Here is a 23,949-nt window from a genome sequence, read left to right as displayed (position 1 = left end):
GATTAGTTAGGAACCTACGCTATCAAATATACAGTAAATAGATGCATCATTGATGCCTCTGTGGTGTTGTATACGACGCGGTAATGGTGTTCATGCGAAATGCGATGTAAAGGAAGGTATATCGGTATTTGTATTTTGTCTTGTCATGATTTCGTATATGTGTTGGTGCTGACCAAGCAACACTAAAAAAAAAAAAAACATGGTTGATCCCTCTGTCATAGGAATCGGTATAACACGAAAGTAAAACGTGTCTTCACAGACGTAGTTGAGCGTTTGTTGTGCATTGTTTCGCCCCGAGGGCGAAGGAATGAATGCTGTAGCAACAAGTTGTAATGTCACACGAAGAACGGCAAGCAGCTCGAAATTTCCAACGCGTTGCTCAAGCAGAAAGGACGCACGGAACGAACATACACAGGATGAGCGCGAACTAATAACTGTCACAGCTCGACAGTTAAAGCGCGTTGGTCAAATACAAAGGAGGACGCACGAAACGAACGCACAAGTACACACAGGATGAGCGCGAACTGTCACAGTTGTAACTTATTTGTTTGTGAGCAGCGCGCTCCTTTCGCAAAAGCGGCCGCTGCGGTGAGCGAAATGACCTTCGCGCTCTCTCTAATACCCCGGTCACACTGACAAATTTAGTGTCATTTTGAGCGAGTGCACTTGCGCCGCCAGAATGTCCCTTTGGTAGCGCGCTGCTACACGAGAAAGGGAACTGTACTTTGGAAATGATGGTAATGGCGATAGGTACTTAATTACCACAACAGATTTTTGTTATTTCAGGCAATGTTTCTTAAGCAATAATGGTTTACAGCTATAAGCAGCCCTTAAAATAAACTTAACGTACAAACGCGGCGGCTGCGGCCATTGCACGGCGTGTGCTGGTCATGCCCCTGGTGGTCGTGGCTGTAAACTACCTGAGAGCGAGAATATCAGAGTAGCTTTTTTTGCGGTATAGTATGTTTTAATGCATCAGAATATTCCTAATAGCGAAAACTATAGTTTAAAAAATGCTTTGAACTCGGCTCCGGATAATACCCTATTTATTCTAGAGCCACTGCTACCGAGGCTAGACACTCCGTCGAAGTGAGTTTGGCGAACGCACTCGCCGGCAAGTGCACTTCTCAGCGAGTGTCCTAAGCGTTCCGGTGTGACAGCGTGCGAATGACCCTAGCGGTGAAATGCACTCCCTCAAAGTGCACTTAAGTTGCCCCGTGTGACAGGGGTATAACTTGAACGGAAACTAGCGGTGAGAGCGCAAGACGTACAAGATAAGCGCGCGCGCAGGAGCGACCACGCCCTGTAGAGACACACGCTCATCTCAACGCGGGGGGCGACGACATTTAAAGCGCGCGCTTCGAGCCCTTCGCGCCATCTCGCTAGTGATAACGAAAACACGCTGATGTACCCCGATCTCTGAGTACCGCCACTGGCAAATGGTGTATATAAATAGCACGCCGTTAGTATGACGAAGAACGTGCTGTTTGTGGCGGAGTCGTTTCGCGCTGCGCGCTGGGGATCGAGAGGTCGCGAGTTCGATTCCATGTGACGGAACTTTTTCTTCTAATTTTTTCTTTGCCATATGTTAGTCTTTATATTTTACAACGTCATATCCGTGACGGAAATGCGTCAGTGGAGCCGTGGTGGACCTCGGCATAAAACACTTTCGTGTTAAAAAAAATGCTGCCAGTTCCACGCCGTCGGACAGCGAAGCTGCGCGCGAGTGTGTGTGATCGAGCATCATCATCATCACCAAATCATTTCAATCACCACCGTCATTTATCATCATCATCGTTTTATTTATTTATTCACTGCCCCCTCGGATCACGTGACCTGCATGACGACGACGGCACATGGGTAGACTATTATAGTTTCGATGTAATTGTGTTGGTATATATAGTTATCAATGCGGTTGTGCGTGGTGTTAATTTTGCGCGCTACATGTCTGTTCCTGAACATTACCAACGAGCCCAATTATCGCCGCGTTGTTTTTATCAAGTTCTGCGCACTTCCTTTCTTGTACGAAAGGAATATGTCTTTGTGTAGTGGCAGTATAACGATGTCATGTGCATAGCAGAGTATATAGGGCGTCGTGACGGCGAGCGGAGTGGCTCTTCCGACGTCCAGCTCGTCCGGTGACAAGAACACGTTTTGTCGCTCGCGTCCCGTGCGGCTGTCGTCCTCGTCCTACTGGCCTGATACGGTATATATTCTTTATGCTAAACAGTGGTGCAGCTAGTACTTGCTTTACTTTTCGATAGCGAGTTATTGTTCGCACTCATTCTTCACGCATCTTGTCGAAGCTTGTCGTGTGTCTTATGTCTCCCTCCGCGATTTGCAAGCGGTCACGAAAAATTACTCGGGCGACAGCAAGAGTGCTTTCTTGCACTAGTTCGCGCGTCATCGTATATCTGAAGCTGTGCGGTGCCATATGTCTAATTGTGAGAATAACGGTAGAAAGAAAACAGAATACGGATAAAGACGTGAAGTTATAAGCCTCGAAGGCAATTGACTCTTGTTCACCTAGTGCATGATATGTATATTTGCATAGTGCGCCACAGTACGCCCGCATGGACGCTTTGTATTCTGTGCAAGTGGACCTGAATTTGAAATCGAAAGTCTTCGTATAGTCGCAGTTTGTTGAGCCAGCGTTTTCTTCTTGTACAAGTACCCCCCCCCCCTCTCTCTCTCTCTCTCTCTCTGAGAGAAAGAGAGAGATAGAAAATATACACTTGCGCTGAGGTGATAACATAGAACAAGTATTTTTCCATACTTATCCAAAGGGGTATAGAGATTCTGGCTGGGTCGATCGGCGTCGCCAGTTTTATTCGTACATTCAATCCGCCGCTACCTGGAAGTGGGATCTACATTCCGAAGATTACATATCCGATGTCCGAATCGAGAGCACCAATACTGCGTCCGCAGTGATCGAATATGCGCGATCTACTTTTCTTGCGCCCTCTAACGAAGACCTAAAAGAACTTGTTGTTGGCCTAGTTGGTAGATCATTTCCAAAAACTTAATTAGAGCGCAACCACATGACACATTCACACACCCTACATCCCCTGAAGCTATTTTAAACGTCTTTAAAAGACTAGGACGAGGCCTATCTTTCACGGTCGAATTACCGCAAGAAGCTTGTCTGCAATTTTTAGATTTGAGCCTCACGTGGAACGATGAGCACTTTTGCTGGTTTTTTCATCCCCGTGTTAAGAAGGAGCTGTTGCCGTACGACTCTGCCCACTCAAAGATTGTCAAGAGGGGCGTAGCCTCTCTCTGCTTGGAATCGGCGCTGAGGAGGTCCTGTCCACACAGCATGCAACGTAGTTTTCATAATCAGGTTAGCCGATTAGAGGCTGCTGGCTTCCCTCGATCGGTCATCACGGCCGTTGCTGAGTCTCTGCTGCAGAAGTTTAAACGTGGAACAAGGGAAGCGACGACTGCTAACCAGCCCTCAAGGATTAGGCCACAAGTTGTGCCATACATCCATAAGCTCTCGCACAATTTCAAGAAAGTCGCGGGTAGGCACGGTGTACCGATGGTCTTTTCGGCGCCCGAGAAAATCGGGAAGTTGTGCCAACGTATTTGCGATAGCAAAAAGCGCGGCTGCGAGAAGAAGCATGAGAGGCCTTTTGTAAAATGTTCCACGGGGGTCGTGTACTCGATACCCCTATCCTGCGGCAAGGTGTACATCGGTCAAACCGAAAGATGTGTTAATGACCGGTTAAGGGAACACGCCCAAAAATTAATAAAACGAGATGACAAGTATGCGCACCTGGTTGCGCATGCTATAATGTGTGGCTGTGACGCAGGATTCTCCGAGACAAAGATTCTTGGCAGAAGCACAAGGAAAACTGCACGTGAAGTGTTAGAGGCATTTTCCATAGAAAAAGACAAGGACCGCTGTGTAAGCACCCCGTCGCTATCTCTGTTTCCGAGTGAATTTCAGTTCATCAGATCTAGACTGTGATGTGGAAGGAGCAGGAAAAAAAATGTATGTCTTGATTGTGTGTGTGTTGGCTTTTTTGATGTTAATGCGCGCATGTGCAACATGTATATATTCAAGCCCGTGCGATCAATAAATCAGTTGGAAGTGAGCGCTGTGCGTGGTGGATGTCTGGGTGTGTGGGTGTGTGAATGTGTCGTGTGGTTGCGCTCTAATTAAGTTTTTGGAAATGATCTAACGAAGACCGCCCGTCAAGAAACGCTCAGGGCTGTTGCATTATGAACTGACGAGCACGACAGCCCTAGTGTCAGCGATATGGATAACGCGCAACGCATTTCATGTGAATCGTCACTCTCGTGTCGCTCTCGTTTGAATTCCTTCCCTCATTATGCCGTTCGGCAACCCATGCGACACGTGGAATAATGATAATGTGAACTCGAAAGGAATGAACTAATTATACGAAGGAAAGCAGGGGCAGTGATAGCGGCCCGATGGGGCCTTCAGACAGTGTCTGCGACGCCGGCAAAAACTGCTTTCGCTTCGTCTTCTCTCAGCGCTCGCCTCATTTATTTACTTCTGTCGTGCTTTACGGGCGCTGTACTTTCTTTTCGATCGTTCCCTTGTCTGCTGCACACTAGCAATCGAGCTTTCTGTCGAGAGGTCGACAAGGAAAATAAAAGAAAAAGCTGGGGAAACCCGTTTCGTTTCTTGAGCACTGCCCGAGCGGCCAGCTTTCCAGGGACCTTTTGCGACCTGGCTTCCTTCGCTCCTCTTTCTCTTTATGGATCGCTTTTCATTTCGATCTACGCGTCGCGAGCCAGTATATATGTATGTAGCTCTCGAAAAGATATGGGAAAAGTGCGTCGCCTTGAAGCTCCGAGGCGAGGCGAAGGACTCGCGAGAAGGACGGACCTCTGGGCGCGCTATAGAGACCTCGTCGTGTAAGAGGTTGTCTTCTTAAAGAGTCAGTGCTGGCTTTTTTTTTTTTTTTTTTGTCCGGGTATATTTGTCTCGTTTTATCTGGGGTGGGGGAGCTTGTTGTCGACCCTCAAGTGTCCGGCAGCATGCGCTCTCCAAGCCGTTCTGTTGCCGTATACTCGCTTCTTGGGATGACGCAAGGTTGCGTGGCTTGTGTATAGAGGTAGTAACACCTGAACGGCCGTATTGCGTCACATGTCTGAACCTGCGCAGTCTCAGGCACGTTCGCCAACGCAACAACTTCTACATGAAATTCTTGAGATGATTACGTCACAATGGGCCTGCCTTTTATTAATTTCCGCGCTGCCTTGTTCGGACTTTGTTCATTGTCTTCAACAGAGCTTCGTGGGAGATAGAAGCCCATAGGAAAGCGGAAAGCATGCTAACTATACCTTCTGCCACGTTGTCATATTTGCATACAGTGTTAACAAAAGTTCACCGAATGCAGTAAAAAATTAAGACCCGTCGATATCACATAATTAATGCCACGTTGTCACATTTGCGTGCAGTGTTGACAAAAATTCACCGAATGCAAAAAAAGAGGACGTGTCGATCATACGGAATTCGCTTTGTGTAAATTTAGGAATAGAGAAGAGGGATGTGGACGATAGCGCATGCAGGCGGCAGGGAAAAAGAAAATGTGACGAATTATAATTACACCACCGCATGCAAGATGGACATAGTTGCGGGGGCTGAACGGCAAATGCGCGTAGTATTATGATAAGTCACGAAGCAAAAGCGGGGGTACGTATAATCTCGCCTGTGTGTTCAGTGCATGTACCGCGGTGGAGCCGAACGAATGCATATTGTTGCCACTGTCTAAGCGAACTTGCCGAGCGTGCTAAGTGTTTATGTCTTTGTTCAAAAGGGCCTCTGCGTCGTTTTTCCGACACAGGCTAACGACTGTTCGACTTGCTGGCTAGCTGTACTCCGTTTCGTACATCAGGTGCAACGCTGTGGAAGCTATGCAAGAAGTTCGGTCAGCAGAATGTGTCAGTCCGCACGTACCGTGCCTGGCCTCCGCGATTAGCTCCGGCTACGCGCTTCCGGTGCTAATCGCGGAGTACACGATACGAAAACAAAGAGACGCTAAGCGATTTAGAACAAATGTCCAGAGTAGCCCATTGACAACCGTATAGATAACGGGGTTTGTTTATTTCTGAGGCACAAAACATCTTCATTTATTACTCAGCCTAAAAACGAAAAAAAAAATCACATTACACGGGTGGTAAATTCATCGAAAGTTCATACCTTTTCAAAGTTCATCGAACTATTTCTTGGTTCGAACGCATGTAGTGCAAGAAGTCTTACCAGCTTCCATTTCCCCTGATGTATGAAACGGAGTATAGTCCCGTCTCTTCAGTCTAACCGCAGCTGACTGATATAGGGGATCGGGATGTGTGTGTTTGAGGGGGGGGGGGGGGGCTTCTTGGCAGCGAGAGCGTGCGGCCAACCCGTATTCTTGTTTCTTTCTCCTCTGCAGACGACTTCAAGCCGGCGTCTGTAGATACGTCCAAGTCTGCCAACGTCGAAGTGGGGGAGAAGAACCAAATCACTGTGACTGTGCCGCACATCGAGGTAGGTGCGCGCTCGGCGGGCGACCCACTTTGACCGGCACGCCGCCTTCCTGCCAGCTACATGCCGCCGCCGTTGCATTGTGATCGCATCGCACCGTGGCAGGACGCAACAATGCAAGACGCGCAGATCCCATTTTACTTGCTGCTCGCCTGCCGCGCGTCAGGAAGGAGCTGCTGCCCTGTCGCTGGGACGTCTGCATGCTCACGCGCCGTCATTCTTTGCATGCGCATTTTCCCTTTCTGCACTGTTCGTGTGCGAGCCTGACCTTTTTTCTGCTCTTGTTTAGCTCCTCTATACTTCTTCCATGCTTTCGCGATCTCTATACTTCCCGAATCTCGCCGGCGCCCGTATAGCTACGATAATCCGTTGTTATTGTTCCGCGCGTGGCTATTTTACGACGTTCGGCTGCCGTCAACAGTTGGGGCGCTGCCAGTATTTAAGTACGGGGTTGAATTCTGCGTTGTATTTTCTCCTTGACAGTGATGCGAAACTAGGACGCCGTATCTGTATACTTAGGGATTTCTTTTTCATTTCGTTTATACGCTGCTATTACTTTTGTAATCGTGGTTAAGATTCACTGCAACGGATTTAGGGTCATTCAAATGTACTACGTGCCTCGCGGTAGACCCACTTTCTTGGAATTGCTTTCGCGACTTCATTCAGCGAGCAAAAGAAACCACGAGACCACAAAAGGACATGAATGGTTCACCTCACCATCTTGATTAAACAGTCGTATGCGTTACCTTCCGTGGTTTTAATTTCGGAAATGCAATGACATTACGGTGGTATATATACAGGCGTAGCCAAGATATCTCTGGGCAAGGAAAAAGGGGGCACCCCCCCCCCCCTCCGCCTTATTTGACCTCGCCTATATTTATACATTTGTAATGTGTTTCAGTACACAGAAGGTCTCCTGCTGTAACTGTAATCAATATTTTTTTAACTTTCAGTCAGGTTATAAAAAGAAAAGGAGAAATTTAGATTTTAGGTGGTTGTGGCGTTTCATACCAAATATGTTGAGTGGATGTTTGTCAGTAGGTCTAAGGATATTTATTTATTTATTTATTTATTTATTTATTTATTTATTTATTTATTTATTTATTTATTTATTTATTTATTTATTTATTTATTTATTTATTTATTTATTTATTTATTGCCGGTAGTTGTGCCTTGCGTAGATGAACACGAACTCGCTTGCCTGGCGCACACGAATGTCGATACACCCAAATCATCCAAAAATCTCGCTCAGCTGCGTCAGGTGAGCATGCGTTGGGCAGGCGGGCTGAGGCAGCCTGAGTAATGAATTCAGGCCACTTTAGTGTAGCGTGCCGGTACCGCTACTGCTTACGCCCCTCCTTTGCGGCACCGTCGACGGTTAGCGCTTTGCAAAATTCTGCGCGAGCATTCGCTTGCTGTTGGGTGCGCACCGTGCTGCAGAGTAGATTTGTGTGCAGCGTAGCATACGTGTGTGCTTGTACGACCGCTTGTTCGCATGTGTGTCTGTATGTGACCAGCTTCGTAGCGTTCGATGTGCATAGTGTACTCGTGCTGTTGCGGCCCTTCACCCCGCCGTCTGGTCGCTTGTGATGGTCGCCAGTGTGCGCGCTGTGGCTGATGTGCGGTGCGATCCGCCGCGGGTCCTGCGCCATCTGCAGAACCCTCTGTCCCAGGGCTCCGGCACGGCGCACACGGTGTTCAAGGGCTCGCAGCGGCCGTACCAGCGGGAGTGTGTCCTGGTCGTCGACAACGTCACCGGCGAGGTGACGCTCGAGAGGCTCAGCTGTAACATCCAGCTCAAGAAGACCAGGTAAGTGGCCTCCGTGACTCCCGCCGATCCTCGAACACGTTTTGCGCGTCTTTTACCTCTTCGGATGATGCATTTGTTTCGAAACTTCCGCTGCTTGCAGTTGTGCGCTAATGTTACGAAGCGTTGCACTGCGCCAACCAAATTGTTAGATTGTTAAGATGAAAGGCTCCCAGTCCCAGACGCGGTTACCGGCTTATGAGGAAATTGAACTTTACTAGTATACCGGCATCACACGGGTGCTTTCGGTCGCGATCGGGGCCGATAAGGATATGATTTCTTGGTCGAGACCACCAGTGGTCTCTATGAGTGGTCTCGGTGGCTTATCCGGCTCAAGTTTGGCGCAGACGTCAGCCAAATTGCGATATGGGAGCCAGATCGTCATGGTCTCGACGCCTGATCCGGATCGAGACTAATTCGGATCGGCCATGATCGCGATGCAATGTTCCCGGCTGACATAGTTATCAGGAGCTTGCCACGCTCACGTGTGTTCAAGCTTCGGTGGCTTTGAGGAGCGCGTTTTTTTTTCTTTTTTTTTTTTCTTTGAACCGCTGCTCCGCGTGCGGGAATGATGTGCAAGGCTTCTGCCCTTCTCGGAATTTGTGAACTCTTTCGCCTGTGGGCAAGAAGAAGTGCTGCCCCAACGTTTTACACTGGACAGTGAAAGAGAAGGTTGCTTGCGCGAGAGAATCAAGATAATCACTACACATCATGCGCAAACAATAAGCGGTACGCTTGTGTACTTCAGATGACTTGCCGTTTTCTCTGACCAGATTTTTTTGCGATGCTCCTTTCTTCTTTTTTCTTTTCTTCCAGAGTTCGTCACGGGCAGTTCCGGTCTGACGTAACACAGCGGCCGCATTTCCTGCGCGTCCGGCGCACTCAGATTCGATATACCCTGGGTCGGGCGATTCGATTTCGATTATTAATATCTCAAATTACGTGTGTTTTGGGGAATTTCCAAGAACATGGGGATGTTATAAATTGTTTCAAAAAGGTTTCAAACAGCGCGATGAAGACGGGATGACAACAGGGACACATACATACACGCGAGCGCACATTCGGATTCTGCGCTTGTGTGTGTGTATGTGTTCCTGTTGTCCCTCCGTCTTCATCGCGCTGTTTAAAACCTTTTTGAAACCATGAACCGACTAGCCCAACAACATGCCTTGCTTATAAATTGTGACGTCCTACAGCTTTTCCATATAAACAACTGCTCTCAAGTTTTTTTTTTTTTTTTTTCGAATGATCTGTTCGGAATGTACATGCGTCATGCCATCTGTATTCTTAAACGTATTGCTGATCTTTTTATGTTACCTCTTGATGTTGTATACCACCTGTAATGTATTCTTTTTTGTTTCCCCCCCTACAATAATGCCCATTGGGCGCTGTAGGTATCTGAATAAATAAATAAATAAATAAGAAGTTATTTAACGAATTTTTTTTAATCATTTCACTGTAACTTTAGGTGCGGCAAAATATTTCCGCCTCGGCGTAGATATCGTGTGTGAAGACGGCAGGTGCCTGAATTCATAGCATTTTTATAAAAAATCTGTATATTCTAAAAAAAAGCACCCTGTGTATTTCTTTGTACAAAATGGAGAATATCTTCAGAACTTTCAGAATTAGCTTTTAGAACTTTCAGACGTTTCAGGCAACAATGGCCACATCGCGAGGCAGATTCGAGTGTACATTTTCTCACTTTAGTGTCATGCAGAACAATGCTTTATTCAGAGCAGTTTTTAAATCTTGTCTTGCTTGAAGAAGTGAAACTGTTATAATTTGATCCATATGCTTACACTATTGTCAAATAGCACTAGCTTTATTGTTTTTGTGCAGATGAAGTTCCTACAGTAGTCTCAGTAAACAGGAAAAGCTTAAATAGAACAACAGTCTCTTCATTGGTTGGTTTTCAGTTTGTTTAATGTAAAGGAAGGTAGAACACTTTTGTTAATTGGAAGCAAAATTTTCACAACTCCCTGTAAGCAGAACCACAGAAGTAGGATCCAAAGGATTCTTTTCCCAGAAGAGGGAGAATCTGAAATATATTTTGCAGTCATGAAAGTCATCTTTGTTAAAAAGGGAAAAAAGCCTGTCCTGCATAACTACATGTTATTTGGTCACCTGTTGGAGCAGAAGAGCTATGTTTTCTTTATTACGTCACTGGCACCTCCATGAACCTGGAACCAACAGAACCAGAAGCCATCAACTGCTCCCATATAATGGAACAAACGAGTTGATGCGCTCCCATCTTAATGCATGACATATTTCGCAATCTTAAAGGTAGTATGACAGAGTGCGATTCCTCTGCAGATCTTTCACAGTAAGCAGAACTCCTTTTCTTAGGAACATATTTTTCCAGTCCCTTGAACTTCCATTTAACTAGGTTCTAGGGTACACTTCTTATTCCTTGTTCAAAGACTTTCTCGCAGCGACCAAGGGTTTTACAGCAGGGGAGTTACAGCAGTGACTATAATACCTCTCCTTTTATACAGTGCATTTGCTGTTCAGTGAAACTGTTCCAGTGGTTTACTGTTACAAAAAAAAAGGAATTGGTATAAATGTTCATCTTGATTAGGTACTTGAGTGTTTTGCAGTCATGATCATTATGCCGGGAGATATAGTGAAGTTTCTTTAATTTCACTTTTACTATGATAAAATATAGACGCTTCACTGTAAGTTTTCTGTGACCGATGAAAAGGGATTTCCAACAGAATTCAAGTTTTATTGCTTGGCAACTCTGTCCCCTTTGTTACTGCTGCAAGACAAGCCTGTGATGAGGCTAACTTAGAGGGGGTCACAGCCATACTCCTAAATTGGGTGGATACAAGATTGTACCTTTTAAATTAGTGTGCAAACGTCACAAGTTTTGTTGAATTTAATGCCTTGCCAGCTGTTCAAATTGGCGTAAAAAGAACATAAAGCAAGGGAAATGTCAGAAATGGGTAAATATGCAAATAAAACGACTCCGCTTAACAAACACTCACAAAGGAGTGCCAGATGCTTGTTAATGGCCAAATGAACATTTACAATGAAGATTGTAAGTAGCAACTTCTGTGGTGCCAGCCTAAAGCCTTCTTTTGTTTGTTTCCGCAGAGCCGAAGGAAGCAGCAAAATCCAGCCACGGCCCATCACCCCCATCGACAGTGGCAGCAGTGGTGGTGGAGGATCGCGCAAGCATTCTCCATCGCAGAAGCTCTCCCCTCCTCAGCCACAGACGAATGGCAAGCACAGCTGGTCCTCGAGCTCCCCCAATGGGCCCCAGCAGTCACAGTCACAGTTGCAGCAGCGCACTAGCCAACAGCCAAGGATCTCTCCAAGCCAGCCGCAAGTGCAGCGTAGTAGCCCCCCTGGCAGCCAGAGCAGCCCCTCCATGCCAACCCTGTTGACACCTAGGGAGGGAGGCGGCTCCTCAAGCCGGGCTCCCTCAGCCAGCAGGGACAGCATGCCGCTGCTGACCACTGAGACTCTTCATGGTAGGTGCATCCTGCATGGCCCCGTTGCTTTCATACCCGATGCTGGAGTCTGGCTGTGTTGTTAGGTCAACGGGGCAGGGGCTGAGGTGACTGGTGTTGGCTTACTCGCAGCTGAGTTTCTTTCGCTATATGATGAGCAATGCACTCAACGGAGTGATCTGTTGAACACCCTCGATAGACAACCACTCACAGTTAGCAAAGTGCTTGGACCGTGGCCACAGCCTGACAGAAATGCGCAGTGAGTGCTCTTAATGACTTTTTAATGGACACAAGTTTAATTAACTGTTTACAATTGTCATTATTGCTCCCTTTAATAGTATTGTGTTGTTGATGAGCATATCTCATAGTCCTGTTATATGTAAGTGCATAAACAACTATCTGTACAGACTCTATCTGCGATTATCTATGTAACCACACTGTAATTATTGGACTCTGCCCTTATACTTTGTCCATTTGTTATACGCCAGATAATGTATATGTACCTAGCGTTTCTGGTTATTTTTCTATGTACTTATTCTTGTATTCTTCCTCATTTTTCTTGAGTTTGTGTGTTTCTTCGATACTAATATCATAATGATGGGATGGGTGGGTGGATGGGTAGCCTACCTTCCCATGTTTTGTTTTTTTTTTCACATATAAATCAAACAAATATGTGCAACCTAGCACCATGAAACAGTGTTACGGTGACCCTTGCACCATGAAAGTTATACATGTTTGGGAAGGGTGAAATAAGAAAAATACCTTTTCTCAGTCATTCAAGTGAAAACTTTCAAGCTTGATACGTTTTGTTCTAGGAAAACTAGAACCATATGATTACACTTCTTGCACTCTCTTGGCATGTGTAAAATCCAATGACATTTAATTCAGCAAGATCTGGGCAGCTAGTTTAATAAATGTGTGATAGAATGATGTTTTCATTCATAATTCGTTTTAAAGTTAATGGCATAGTCAACATAAAAATGAAATCCCTATTTTATATCAGCGCATTAAAATACATTCACTGTAATTTTCATCATCATAGCTTAAACAATATAACACTTTATGTCTCAAAACCGCTTCGCCCCCTGAAGTGCCTGTAGAACTAGATTTCTCAGAGTGCATTCCGATTTGCTGAAGCACATTTTCTGCAAAATCATGCAAAAGCCAGCATGGCTGTACAGTCTCTGCACTGTCATTAATTTTGTCACTTCAATGTCCACGGATGCGCTTAGATCGCCTGTACAGCATGCCTAGGCAGCTAAACGCTGACATATTGTAGAGTCACTGCAAGTGTAGCGAAAGAATGTTGTAAGCACAGTATGCAAGACTAAGTTTTTTTCACTTGTAATGTTGTTACGTCAGTAAAGAAAATGCCAATAAGGGGTAACTAGAATCATACCCAGAAGTAAATACAAGCATTCTTACTCAAAGGCCAGTAGTAAAGGAAATGCCAACAAAGGGTAACTAGAATCATACCTAGAAGTAAATACAAGCATTCTTACTCAAAGGCCAGTAGTAAAGGAAATGCCAACAAAGGGTAACTAGAATCATACCTAGAAGTAAATACAAGCATTCTTACTAAAAGGCCAGTAGTAAAGGAAATGCCAGCAAGGGGTAACTAGAATCGTACCCAGAAGTAAATACAAGCATTCTTACTAAAAGGCCAGTAAACAACCCCAAGGTTCGAAATTTGTAACGAAATGATAACTGCGCTCTTGTACGACATGAACATGCTTCCACAGGAATTTTGTGAACAAGTGCTGTAATAAAGCAGTTACAAGGGGATAGAATTACCCTTTTGCGGCCACTTCAGCTGGTTTCAGTTTCACACTTGGCCTCCAACCCTTCTGCGCCTTGAGGAGGGGTAGGCATAGCCTGTCGTCGTAACTGCATCCACTTCAGAACGTAGCACGACGTTAACGACCTACATCATAGACGCACAGCCAGCGACTGAGCAAGGCTTCCTCCATGTGCTGCTCCTGTCAGTTACCAGCATGCAGCGTGGCAATGAAGTGCGGTGCAAGGCACTGATGAGGTAAACAAATATGTGATGCGTGCGACAACTGTGTGGCCAAGAACCGCATCACTGCAGGGCCAAGGCACAGTTTCGTACAGCACGGGAGAACAATTGACAAGCTCAGTGCTACATGATGTTCTTAATGGGAAACGTTGCGTCACTTTGCGGGCGAGAGGATTGGTCAAGCAGGAGAGAAGCGTGGTAATTGGTTTTTGAAATAGAGCGTCTGCACGGTGCACCGCGCTTTTATATTCGCAATATCGCTGCGGCCTTCTTTACGAATTAGCTAGCTTGTTTTGGAGGTATTAAAAAGAAATAGTTGAGGCCTGTTGACCAGCTTAAATCATCAGCATATGTATTTCATTCCTATGTCTTCTAAACTATTTCATGCCTTCTTGGCTACTGCTTGGATCACAGTTTGGTCATGCGTGTTGACATGCAGCAGAGCTCACTCTCTGATCCGTTGTGCACAACCACGTCGGTTCTAACACTATTCGAGGATTTGCCTTCTCACAGTTGGGCTTCTTTCTTTGCCTTGAAATCAGTTGTATGGCCATTATCACCATCATTATCTTTCATACTGCAAAGGAAAGCTGCTGCGCACATTCTTCATCTTTTTAGTACATTTGGCAAGTTCACTTTCTAACACTATGGGTGGGTTTGCATATATGGTTTGCACTCTCTATGTGGTGCCCTGTTGAACATATTTAGTTCTACAATGTAGGGCATTCAGTTTACACCGAAAAGAATTATTTCTGTGTGCAAGATGGCAGGGTTGCAGTATTATAAGCCAAGTGCCTACTTACCTAACTACCTCATTTTTATAGCCATAGCCTGGGTAAGCTTATTGCATTCAACATTTTCAGTGTTATTCATTGTATTCATTGCTCTGGCGATTGATGTGCACTGCTGCGTCACTTCCTGTACGTGAAAAGTTGCATGCTTGTGTAGGGAATATTTTGTCAAGCAGCAGAATTTTGAACAGCACGAGAGAGAACGCAGACAACAGTCTCGCATAACCTTCCTTTATTACACAAAACCTTGTGTAGCCTTCCTCATGCCTATATGAATATACCTTTTCTAGTGCTTAGTGGAAGAACCCAAGTCAAAACAAAGAGAATTTGAGACACACAAACATTTGTGTATGTCAACTTCTATTCGTTTTGTATCAAGTTTATATGCCAAGGGCCAGAAAAGATGTCGTACCTTTAAGGCTGAAAGTCAACCATTTTTATACTGCTGCTGTATATAGGGCATATGTTTGTTAGCCAGCGCTCTGCCGTGTGTCTCTTTTTTCTGTCTAGTTTCACAATGCTTAAAAGTATGCTCTTTGACAAGGTGTACCAAGAAGCCAAATTCAACACGCTGTTAGAAAAGGCAATTTCTTAGCGCTGGTGTGGACAAGGACAAATAGGAACAGACACTAGACACATAGGCGCTACTCACAACAATAAAGTTTATTCCTTGATCGCGTCGAACAAAAGTGCCTTCACTTGCACGTCGCAAAACCATGGGGCCTTCGTAAGATACAAGAACCAGACAAAACCAGACGAATCAACAGAAAAAATCACTACAGTGGAATCAGACGACAGATAAAGGTTTACGGTTTGCGCAGGAAACTAATTTCTTTGTCAAACAGCGCTAGCGAGGTCTTGCTGATGCAAGAGCTACCGTAATAGTCAATTTTCTCACTTTGTGTTATCAATCGGGTGACTTCGCAGTTGCTCTTCCTTATGATGACAGTCTTGTCAAACAATGGCACACACGCACGTTCTTGGCAATGTATTCTCACATTGCCATGAACGCTGTGAGGAATATTTTGTTGAGTGACTTAGTTACCTAGCCTATGGTTCAGAAACCAATGCCACTGGCATAAAACAGGCAACACTGTGAAATTTCTTGTGTGTCATTTACTCTTTACACAAAGATAAAAAGTCCCAGTTTCACCTCAAACGAAGCAATGAATGCGATAGCAAGAAATTGGAATGTCACAGGAAGAACGACAGGCAGCTAGAAACTTGCTGCGCACTGTTCAAGCACAAAGGGCGTGGGAAAAGAAAACACACAAGGCGAGTGCGAACTAACAACTGTCACAGCTCGACACTTGCAGCGCGCTGCTCAAACACAAAGGACGCACAAAAAGAACGCACAGGTGTACACTGGACGAGCGTGAACTGTCACAGTTGTTACTTCAGCTAGCCCCTACCTTGGCTCTTCTACCTAGCAGCTCACTCCTTTCGCAAACACGGCCGCTGCAGCGAGCAAAGTGACCTTCGTGTGGTCTATAGCTTCAATGCAGACTTTGTGGTGAAAGCACAAGATGTACAAAACACCCCTGTTAGGTATGTGAGTACCTGTTCCCCGAGACTTTCAAGGGCCGCATTCTCTCGCTACAAGTGTTCCGGCACTGTTAAAGTACACAAGCTTGATTCCTGTAGGCATGTCTTTGTTCTGGTATTGCAAGCATACAGAAGAGTGTGGACAAATTACTTTGTGTACATTATTGGCTGTAGATAAGTGTACATAATTTCCACATATAGCGGACACATGCTAGTTTTACATAGAACATCACTTTTCTAAGCTTAGTGACTAAATTTGCTGCTCATTACGTATTAACACCATAGCGTTAAAGAGCTTGTTTCTGGTGTTGGCATCGGTGTCGTTGGTTGGGAGCGAAAGATGATCTTGTCCGTGACCAAAAAAATTGAGAAAGATGCAAATAAAATAAATAATAAAAATCTTAGGTTCGGTGAGAATCGAACCCAGGCCGTCTGCGTGGCAAGCAGGTGTTTTACCTCGGAGCCACACTAATGCTTGAAACTGCTTCGGAAAAAACACTATGTGAATGTCATGTAGTGGAAGGAGTATCCTTAACGCATGTAATATTGCATGGCAGAAGCGCAGAATCGCACCAGGCATCAAAACATGTGTATTGCACCACGAGTGGGTGTTTTAAAGGCCCACCCTTTGCAAAGCGCTCAGACATATTTAATTATCATCGGCTGCAAAAGCATCAACGAAGTGAGCAGCTGCGTAGGTTTGCATGTTGCCTTCCAGACACATAGTGGGCCCTTCGCTGATTCGTAAAAGGAAGAATTATGGCATAGTGGGCACTTAACAACTGTACTTGCAGTAGGCATTCTAGGATAGTTTGAAACAGCCATTGTTATGCACACAGTCGTTCGTTTCCTTTCGGCACAGTATACACCGAGAACCGAGGCCAGGCAAGCAATTCAAAAGGTGATACACACGGGGCCCGATTATGCTCTCGCGTTCTACTTCTGAAGGCAAAGCTGAAGCATCTTCCAAGTTTTTAATACCAAAGAACTCAAGGCCAAAGCATTATTCCATCTTAAGTAAAGTTTTACTGAAAACATCCATGTGCCGTACTGTTGAAGTCTTAAAGAAAGGTCTTTTTAAAAATGTATAGTTTTATTCATTATATTTCATTGCTTAATACTTTTATGCAAATCTTTTTTTGCTGTTCGTTGCCCAAACCACAGCGTCTATTTTACATAACGTGATGTTCAAGCTGTAATGGTGGCCAAATTGCATTAGATGACTAAAGCAGAAAGAAAACTTTGTCATTTTTATTCCTGACTCTGTTTAGTTTTGCACTGTTCTGACTCCAAACTGTACTAGCCATCCCATATGAGTATCCCAATTGAAACAGGAAACACTTTAGGATATGAACATTTTTGAAACAGCGCAACGACAACATGGACTAAGAGAAAAGAAGCATAAACCACAGCGCTTCTATTCTCTTCGTCCGTGTCGTCGTTGCGCTGTTTCAAAAATGTTCAAGTACTGTCACCAACTAGCCCAGCTTTCAGTCCTTCTACTTTAGGATATATCGATACATGGGAGAACCATGGGAAGAAAAAAGCATTAGAAATAAATTTTTATGATTTTTTTCTGTTTTATAAGAGTGGGTAAGTACTTAAAACTTAATTCTTCGGTTTGACTCGGCTGTATGTCGTACTTATGCAGACGGCCAAGAAGAAGTTCCTGACGTGGGCGTGTTGTCGGACTCTAGTGATTCGAGCAACTCTACTAGCAAGAGCTCTGCCAGCTCGGACTCCAGTGACTCTGAACATGAAGATGCTCCACCAACACCACAGAAAAACTCTTCCTCTCAGCCTTCACACTCTTCCAGGGGTCACCATGGTAGGTTCAAACTGCTTCGAAGGGTTTAAACTCTGTTATATGCATGCCGAAGTTTTGATCTGATCACAAGGTAGCAGGGCAACCTAGATTGTCAAGCTGGGGTTCTTTAATGTACACCTAGTTCACAGTGTGGCGCTGAATATGATGCCTTATATTAATCAAGTCACTTCAGCTAGCCAGTGCGAAATTTTAGATACATGGTTTTGACTTCCATGTCTATCTTGTTTGACATCAAATAATGCATTAATTATCTAAACAGTTAATAAACGCACACAAATCGCGCGCCTCTGCATGTGTAGTTACGAGTCCAAATATATTGCAGAATTTTTAGCAGATTTTTGGGGAACAATGAGAGGCTACAAGTATTTTTTCCAGGAGTCCTTTTTTAAAACTGAAATTCATAATCAAAAGGGAAATTGTTACATTGTACACTGTATAATATTTACTCAGTGCAAATATCGATTACTGTGATAGTTCAGTAGTTGGTTCATTTGTAACTTGCAGCTTTACGAGCCGGTATGTCACTGTTCGAAATCCTGCTGCTGAACATATTGCTGTTCTTTTTTTTTTTTTTTTAGAGCGCAGCTCTTAGGTGCCCGTTCCTGTGTTCAGCGGCGTCATTGCTGGCGTCGGCGTAACTGATAGAGTGAACGAGTACGAAAGAGAGTGAACGCGGTGTCTTTGGGTATCACGAGCCACTGGCCTCTAACCTCGCTTTCTTCCTCCGTCACGCGTGCTGGCCCCTCGGTTGGAGCTCGTGCGCAGGCAGAGCTGGCAAGTGCACTGCAACAAGTGCACTTGACATGTGCACTTTACAACAAGCGAAGCCAGCTGGCTTCGCTTGTTGTAAAAAGGGGCTGTCGGCGTTTCGCTTGTTTCGCGACGCCTGCAATGCACAGAGTGGTGTGCATAGTACTTGAGCACTGGCAGTTCCTGTGGCAATATGTAACGAATGTTACATTGCTATTACTGCGGATAGCCAAAACTTCAAACACAGCTGGTGTTGCCCCAACACGAAGCTGCACTCAGAATTCGCATTAGGGAGTGTCACAATCGTCGGTGAATTCATTTAAGCATCAAAGACCTTCAATGGACATCACATTTCTGATAAAAACTTTCAATATAAAGTTGAGATACGAGCCAAGTAGATGTCACATTTAAAAAGAAACCCGAAACTGTCCAACTTTTATTTACTTGGAAAAAAGTTGTGTTTAACAGGCCAGCTCAAGGCATCCCTGGGTGACGATCGTAAAATTACCCAACATAACTAATTCATTTCCTGCCCACGGAGAATGGAGCCGTGATCTCTGTTCTTGTACAGAGCGAGCCTTCGTATACGGCAGTAAGCAGATTGCATTAAAGTTGGGGCATTTATTTGCACGTTTTACAAAGCAGGCCCGCTAGCCGAGTTATACAAATAATAGCAAGCTAATGTAACATGCCGTGGATTTGTCACCAGGACAACAGTGAGTAAAGTTCACCCTGGCCAGGAACCCAAGACGTCGTTCGCGGGTCAGGCTTCAAAAACAAGGTGCATTCGGGGGAACGGAAAGGTGTCTGCTGGAGCATCGAGGGTACGCGAGAAAGTCTTTAGAGTTGTTCCTCATGGCCCCTTGTATCCTTGTCATCAGGTGGCAACACTGCGGGAACACTAGCGCCACCTTGGCTTAGCTGATGTCTCCTGGGGACCAGTTTACAGGACACACAAGCGTCATGTGATGAAAACACCTCATAAGGGGAATGCGAGCATTATTATTATTGTTATTATTATCATTATCATTGTTATTATTAATATTTGGTTTATATACACGAGAAAAAACATACACAGAGGAAATAGGGGGGAACAGGCTGAACACAGCCACCTAAAGGGGAACAACGCCTGCCTGCTCCTTAGGGAAAGGGGGAACATAGAGGAAAGGAAGTTAGGAAGAAAAAAAAGAAATAAAAAACAAATGGCACAGACAGGAACACTAATGTTCCTGTCACACGGAAAATCTGTTATTTACAATGAATGACATTAGGTGAGCTTAACATCATTTTACCTGCTTGCTGTCAAATATCATTTTAAAATGATGTCCATGTGCCTAGCCGTCCCGAGTCATGACCTTGGGAGGAATAAAAACATATCAAAAACTTGCATGTAAGATGTGTGTATTCTCAAAAATAATTTTTTATCACTGAAAAGCTGCAACTAGAATATAAGTGTTGCCATTTTACACAATTTGCCGCAGCTGCACGACCCAAATGGAGTCAAGCTCCTATTCAAGCCTAGAGCCGATTGAAAACCAACATGACCGACAATATGGCGGAGCGTGGTAGCACGACTGACACTTTGGGTGCAGAAATTTACAGTCAAACCTCGTTAGTACGTACCCGCTTTAAACGTACTAACAGTTAAAACGTAGTTGCGAGGAATCCCCGACCGAGCCCCCATAGAGCCCAATGCATTCGCTGACCGCTTAAGCCGTAGTGGTTCGCCCTATGCCTACCGGTTAGTGCGTACCCTGCCCCGAGATAACTTTTTGTGCCATAAAATTTTACTGCACCGCTGAAATTCTCGACGCCACAATGTGCCGCCAAAGGTTTTCCGTCTTTTCTAGAAGTGCGGAGATCGGTCGATCACCGATTCCGACTTCCGCGCGATTGCGGCGACGCCTTTGCGGGTAAGCACCGGGAAAGAACGAAGGCTAGGCGGCGGCCACCGACGAACGTGCCAGCATGATTTATCGCCGACAACCTTATCGCAATAAGTATCTTCAGCTATCTGCCCGGGCACGCGTGCAGCACAGCGCTACTTTAAGCCTACTGCACGCTTTTACTTGGCGACAACCTCAATACGCTGGGCCGCCGATCGCTGCCGCCTCGTGCGAGGCTGTGTTCAAGCGCGCATCGCTTTGTAGAAACGAAAGCAGATCGCTGTTGCGGAGTTGAGCATTGCGGGTCGCGGACGCCGCGAAACCTCACTGCATTGACGCTATCACGCTAAACGCACGCGTACGGTACAGCAAGCGTAGCGGTTGTAACCATAGTGCACGCTTTCATTAGGCGACTACCCAACGCGCCTCCGTTCGCTGCCAGGACCGCTACAGCGTCGCGGAGGAAGCTCGACATCGCTGCGTTAACCGAACAAGCTACTCGCCGCATCTGTGCACGGTCTGGAACGAAGTGGGCACGAAGAACAATCCCACGACTGATGCGCGCGTGCGGTACAGCAAGCGGCCCGGTAGTGACGGCGTACGTGAGCCGAGCAGGCGACGCGCTGCACGCAACTACCCAGGAGACGATCGGCTCCACGCGGCCGTATCGCGTGTCAGTTTTCGTTTAGTAGCAGATCGCGGTACAGACGCATACACATATTGCGGAATGCAGACACTGTCCGTTTTGTCGCTATGTCGGTCACTGCGTATCCCGGACCCTTTAATAGTTTCGAAATGCTCTTTGGCGTGGCCACCGCGCGCTATCGGGCGGTTGTGCGAGAGTGCTAAGATATTTTCTACACTTTGGCAAAAAGAAAGAAAAGGCTTTGCGATGGGTACTTTAGACAATATTTGCTGTGGCGTTCTATTTCTCTACTGGCGGCGATGGCGTACGCCAGGAGAGGCAAATTTGTACTTGGTGGTTAATGCGTACTACCGTTTAGTGCGTAGTTATGCCGCGTTCCCGGCAGGTACGTATTAACGAGGTTTCACTGTAGTTGCCACCTTGATCACCAAAACATGTGCAATCGGACAATCAACACGTGCGATTACCTTCCACAGCATTAGTGGCAGATGTACTACTGCTTGACCACTGCTGCAGTCTTTCTCAGACTGATTGGCACTATTCTTCATGAAGCGTCACCCACTCTCCCCCACTGGCAAGGAAAACAAAGGTATTGCGCCGGGGTACAAATGCAACACAGACACCGACGGATGCACGTGGGCGCGTTTTTTCGTGTTTGCCTCTGGAGCATCAAGCAACTAATAAGGAAAACACTCGTATCAATTGCAGATTTCATGCTGTTTGTCAGTTGCAATGATTTCTGCACCATTCTTCCAAATTTAAGGAATATTCAATTATAGTTTAAAGGGGTCATGAACCACTTTTCCAAGTAATGATCTAATGACCTTAGTATTGGAGTTTACTGCCTCCCGAATCGATTGCCGCAAAAATTTCTCGAATCCGTCAAGAATCAGCGGAGTTACGGGGGTTTGGCGCACGCTCCCAGCGCTTTCTCTCTTTTCTCGTGCCGGCGAGCGCACTGGAAGCTAGACAGGGAGGGATGGCATGGGGGAAAGAAGTTACGCCAGCGCGCGTCATGAAACGCGATCGCTCTCCCGCTGTGATTCGCTTGCGCGAGTGCGGCTACCGTGTACTGAGGAGTGCGGCGCCGGCAAGTGGTGGCACCCCGCGGCAAGAAGCGCATCTGATCCGAACGCCGCTCTCGATTTACGTCGGCTATCGGCCAATAAGCATGCTATGTCTCTTGCTACGTACAGCGGACAGACGCCCCGCCCACCGACGAGAGTGAGAACCGGCCTCTGTTTGAAAAGAGGGTGCCTGGGGAAACGGCAACTTCGCGCTCCGCTTGTGGCCATTACGCGGCGCGCACGACTGTAATATTTGGCAGAGCAGTTCATAGCCGTGTCAGCTTTCCGCAGGATGTGTTTTTTCAATCAGCCCAAGGGGTGCTTCATGACCCCTTTAACTAAGAAAAGGTGCATCCCGATGCATTTACTGTGTATACTGTTTTTTTTTTTTTCGCCTTAGTTTATAATTAGGCTTGTGCAAATATTTGAAAGAATATTACAGTATTCGAATTCAATTCGAATTTAAATAATTGGAAATTTCGAAGTATTAGAAATGAACGAATAGGTGTATATTAGTCCGCATGTAACCCCCCGGTAAAGGTGGTTTCACTGCAGTTGAGGGGTGCTCTACTATGAATACACCTTTCCAGGGAAAATTCGCACTGCCGCGAAGCCTCACTTCAAAGTTAAATGAACATATTACCCTCACACGATTCATCATTTTTTACGTTTAAAAGCTTGTGATACCGGCTTATATGCTCTAAGTATAGTAAATTTTAAAATGTAACATATTTTGCAGATTATCACCAAAAGTCAAATCCTGCGGCTATTCAAAGTTGCTTCCACTTCCTTTGAACCAATAAGAATGACATTTGCGCATGCCTTGTTTCACTTTAAAAAATATATATATATATTGTGCGGGTAAGTTGGGTCATGACAAATGTGCTCGTTTTTCTTTATAATATGTGATATATACTATTCACATTCGATTCGAAGTTATTCAACCAAATGACTATTCACTTCAAATTCGCTTCGAACCTAGAATGTACTATTCGCACAAGCCTAATTATAACCTAGTGCCTTCTGGTTTCTTTTACAGCCGCAGTAAATGGAACAAATGGCCAGCACTCCAATAATGCTTCCTTAAGCATGCCCAGGTTTAGCCAACTGAGTAAGTATTTTTGCCTTTTCTTCTATTTCCTACCACTTTCGTGTGAAAAGTGTCATAACAGTGTACATTATCTGTCTTTTTACTTTGTTTCTGAGTCACTTTGAAAGCACCTGCAACAGGCAAATAATTAAATTACTTCACAAGTCTAGTCCTAAACAAGTAGACATGCGAATTGAGATATTACGAAATAATGCTTTGTGCTGTGGTAAATCCTACAGTATTGGTACAGTGACTAAAGAGCCCGTATATATCGTTGTCAAGAAGCCATTTTGCAACATTTTTTATTCAACAGTACCAGAAACACTTCGCGGCATTGCCTTGTGGGCATTACAATGTCATAGTTTGGTGCACAAATGATTAAAAGTAAGATTTCAGTGAATAAAGTGCTTAAAGGCTGCCTCTCATTGTTCAAAGCAAAATGTTGCTTCTGGCCGGCATGTGTAGTGAGGTTGGACATTTGAAATTGCACAGTAATGAGTATGGCTTAAAAGGCAAATTTATTTTTAGTAATTACTTCAGAGAATGTGTTGTAATGCTGTTT

The 23,949-nt window shown here is 45.3% G+C and overlaps 1 protein-coding gene across 3 annotated transcripts in view; it reads left to right on the top strand.

Annotated features, from left to right (window-relative positions):
* The window catches only part of LOC119387956 (ELL-associated factor 1), a 155,956-nt gene that overhangs the window by 118,796 nt on the left and 13,211 nt on the right, over positions 1-23,949 (top strand). For 2 of the 3 annotated variants that reach the window (XR_007415485.1, XM_037655542.2), the window contains exons 2-6: positions 6,411-6,505; positions 8,161-8,312; positions 11,406-11,785; positions 17,772-17,948; positions 23,337-23,408. Coding sequence is in view for 2 of the 3 variants with exons in the window: in XM_037655542.2 (XP_037511470.1) it covers positions 6,411-6,505; positions 8,161-8,312; positions 11,406-11,785; positions 17,772-17,948; positions 23,337-23,408 (876 nt within the window). In the remaining variant the exon portion in view is untranslated. The remainder of the gene's footprint in view (positions 1-6,410; positions 6,506-8,160; positions 8,313-11,405; positions 11,786-17,771; positions 17,949-23,336; positions 23,409-23,949) is intronic. The other variant, XM_037655544.2, reaches the window with a different exon arrangement.

Source organism: Rhipicephalus sanguineus, chromosome 3 (genome assembly GCF_013339695.2).
Source record: "Rhipicephalus sanguineus isolate Rsan-2018 chromosome 3, BIME_Rsan_1.4, whole genome shotgun sequence".
In the NCBI taxonomy this organism is placed as follows: domain Eukaryota; kingdom Metazoa; phylum Arthropoda; class Arachnida; order Ixodida; family Ixodidae; genus Rhipicephalus; species Rhipicephalus sanguineus.
The sequence above is the reverse complement of the archived record's forward strand: the minus strand, read 5'-3'. Positions and strand labels throughout refer to the sequence as shown.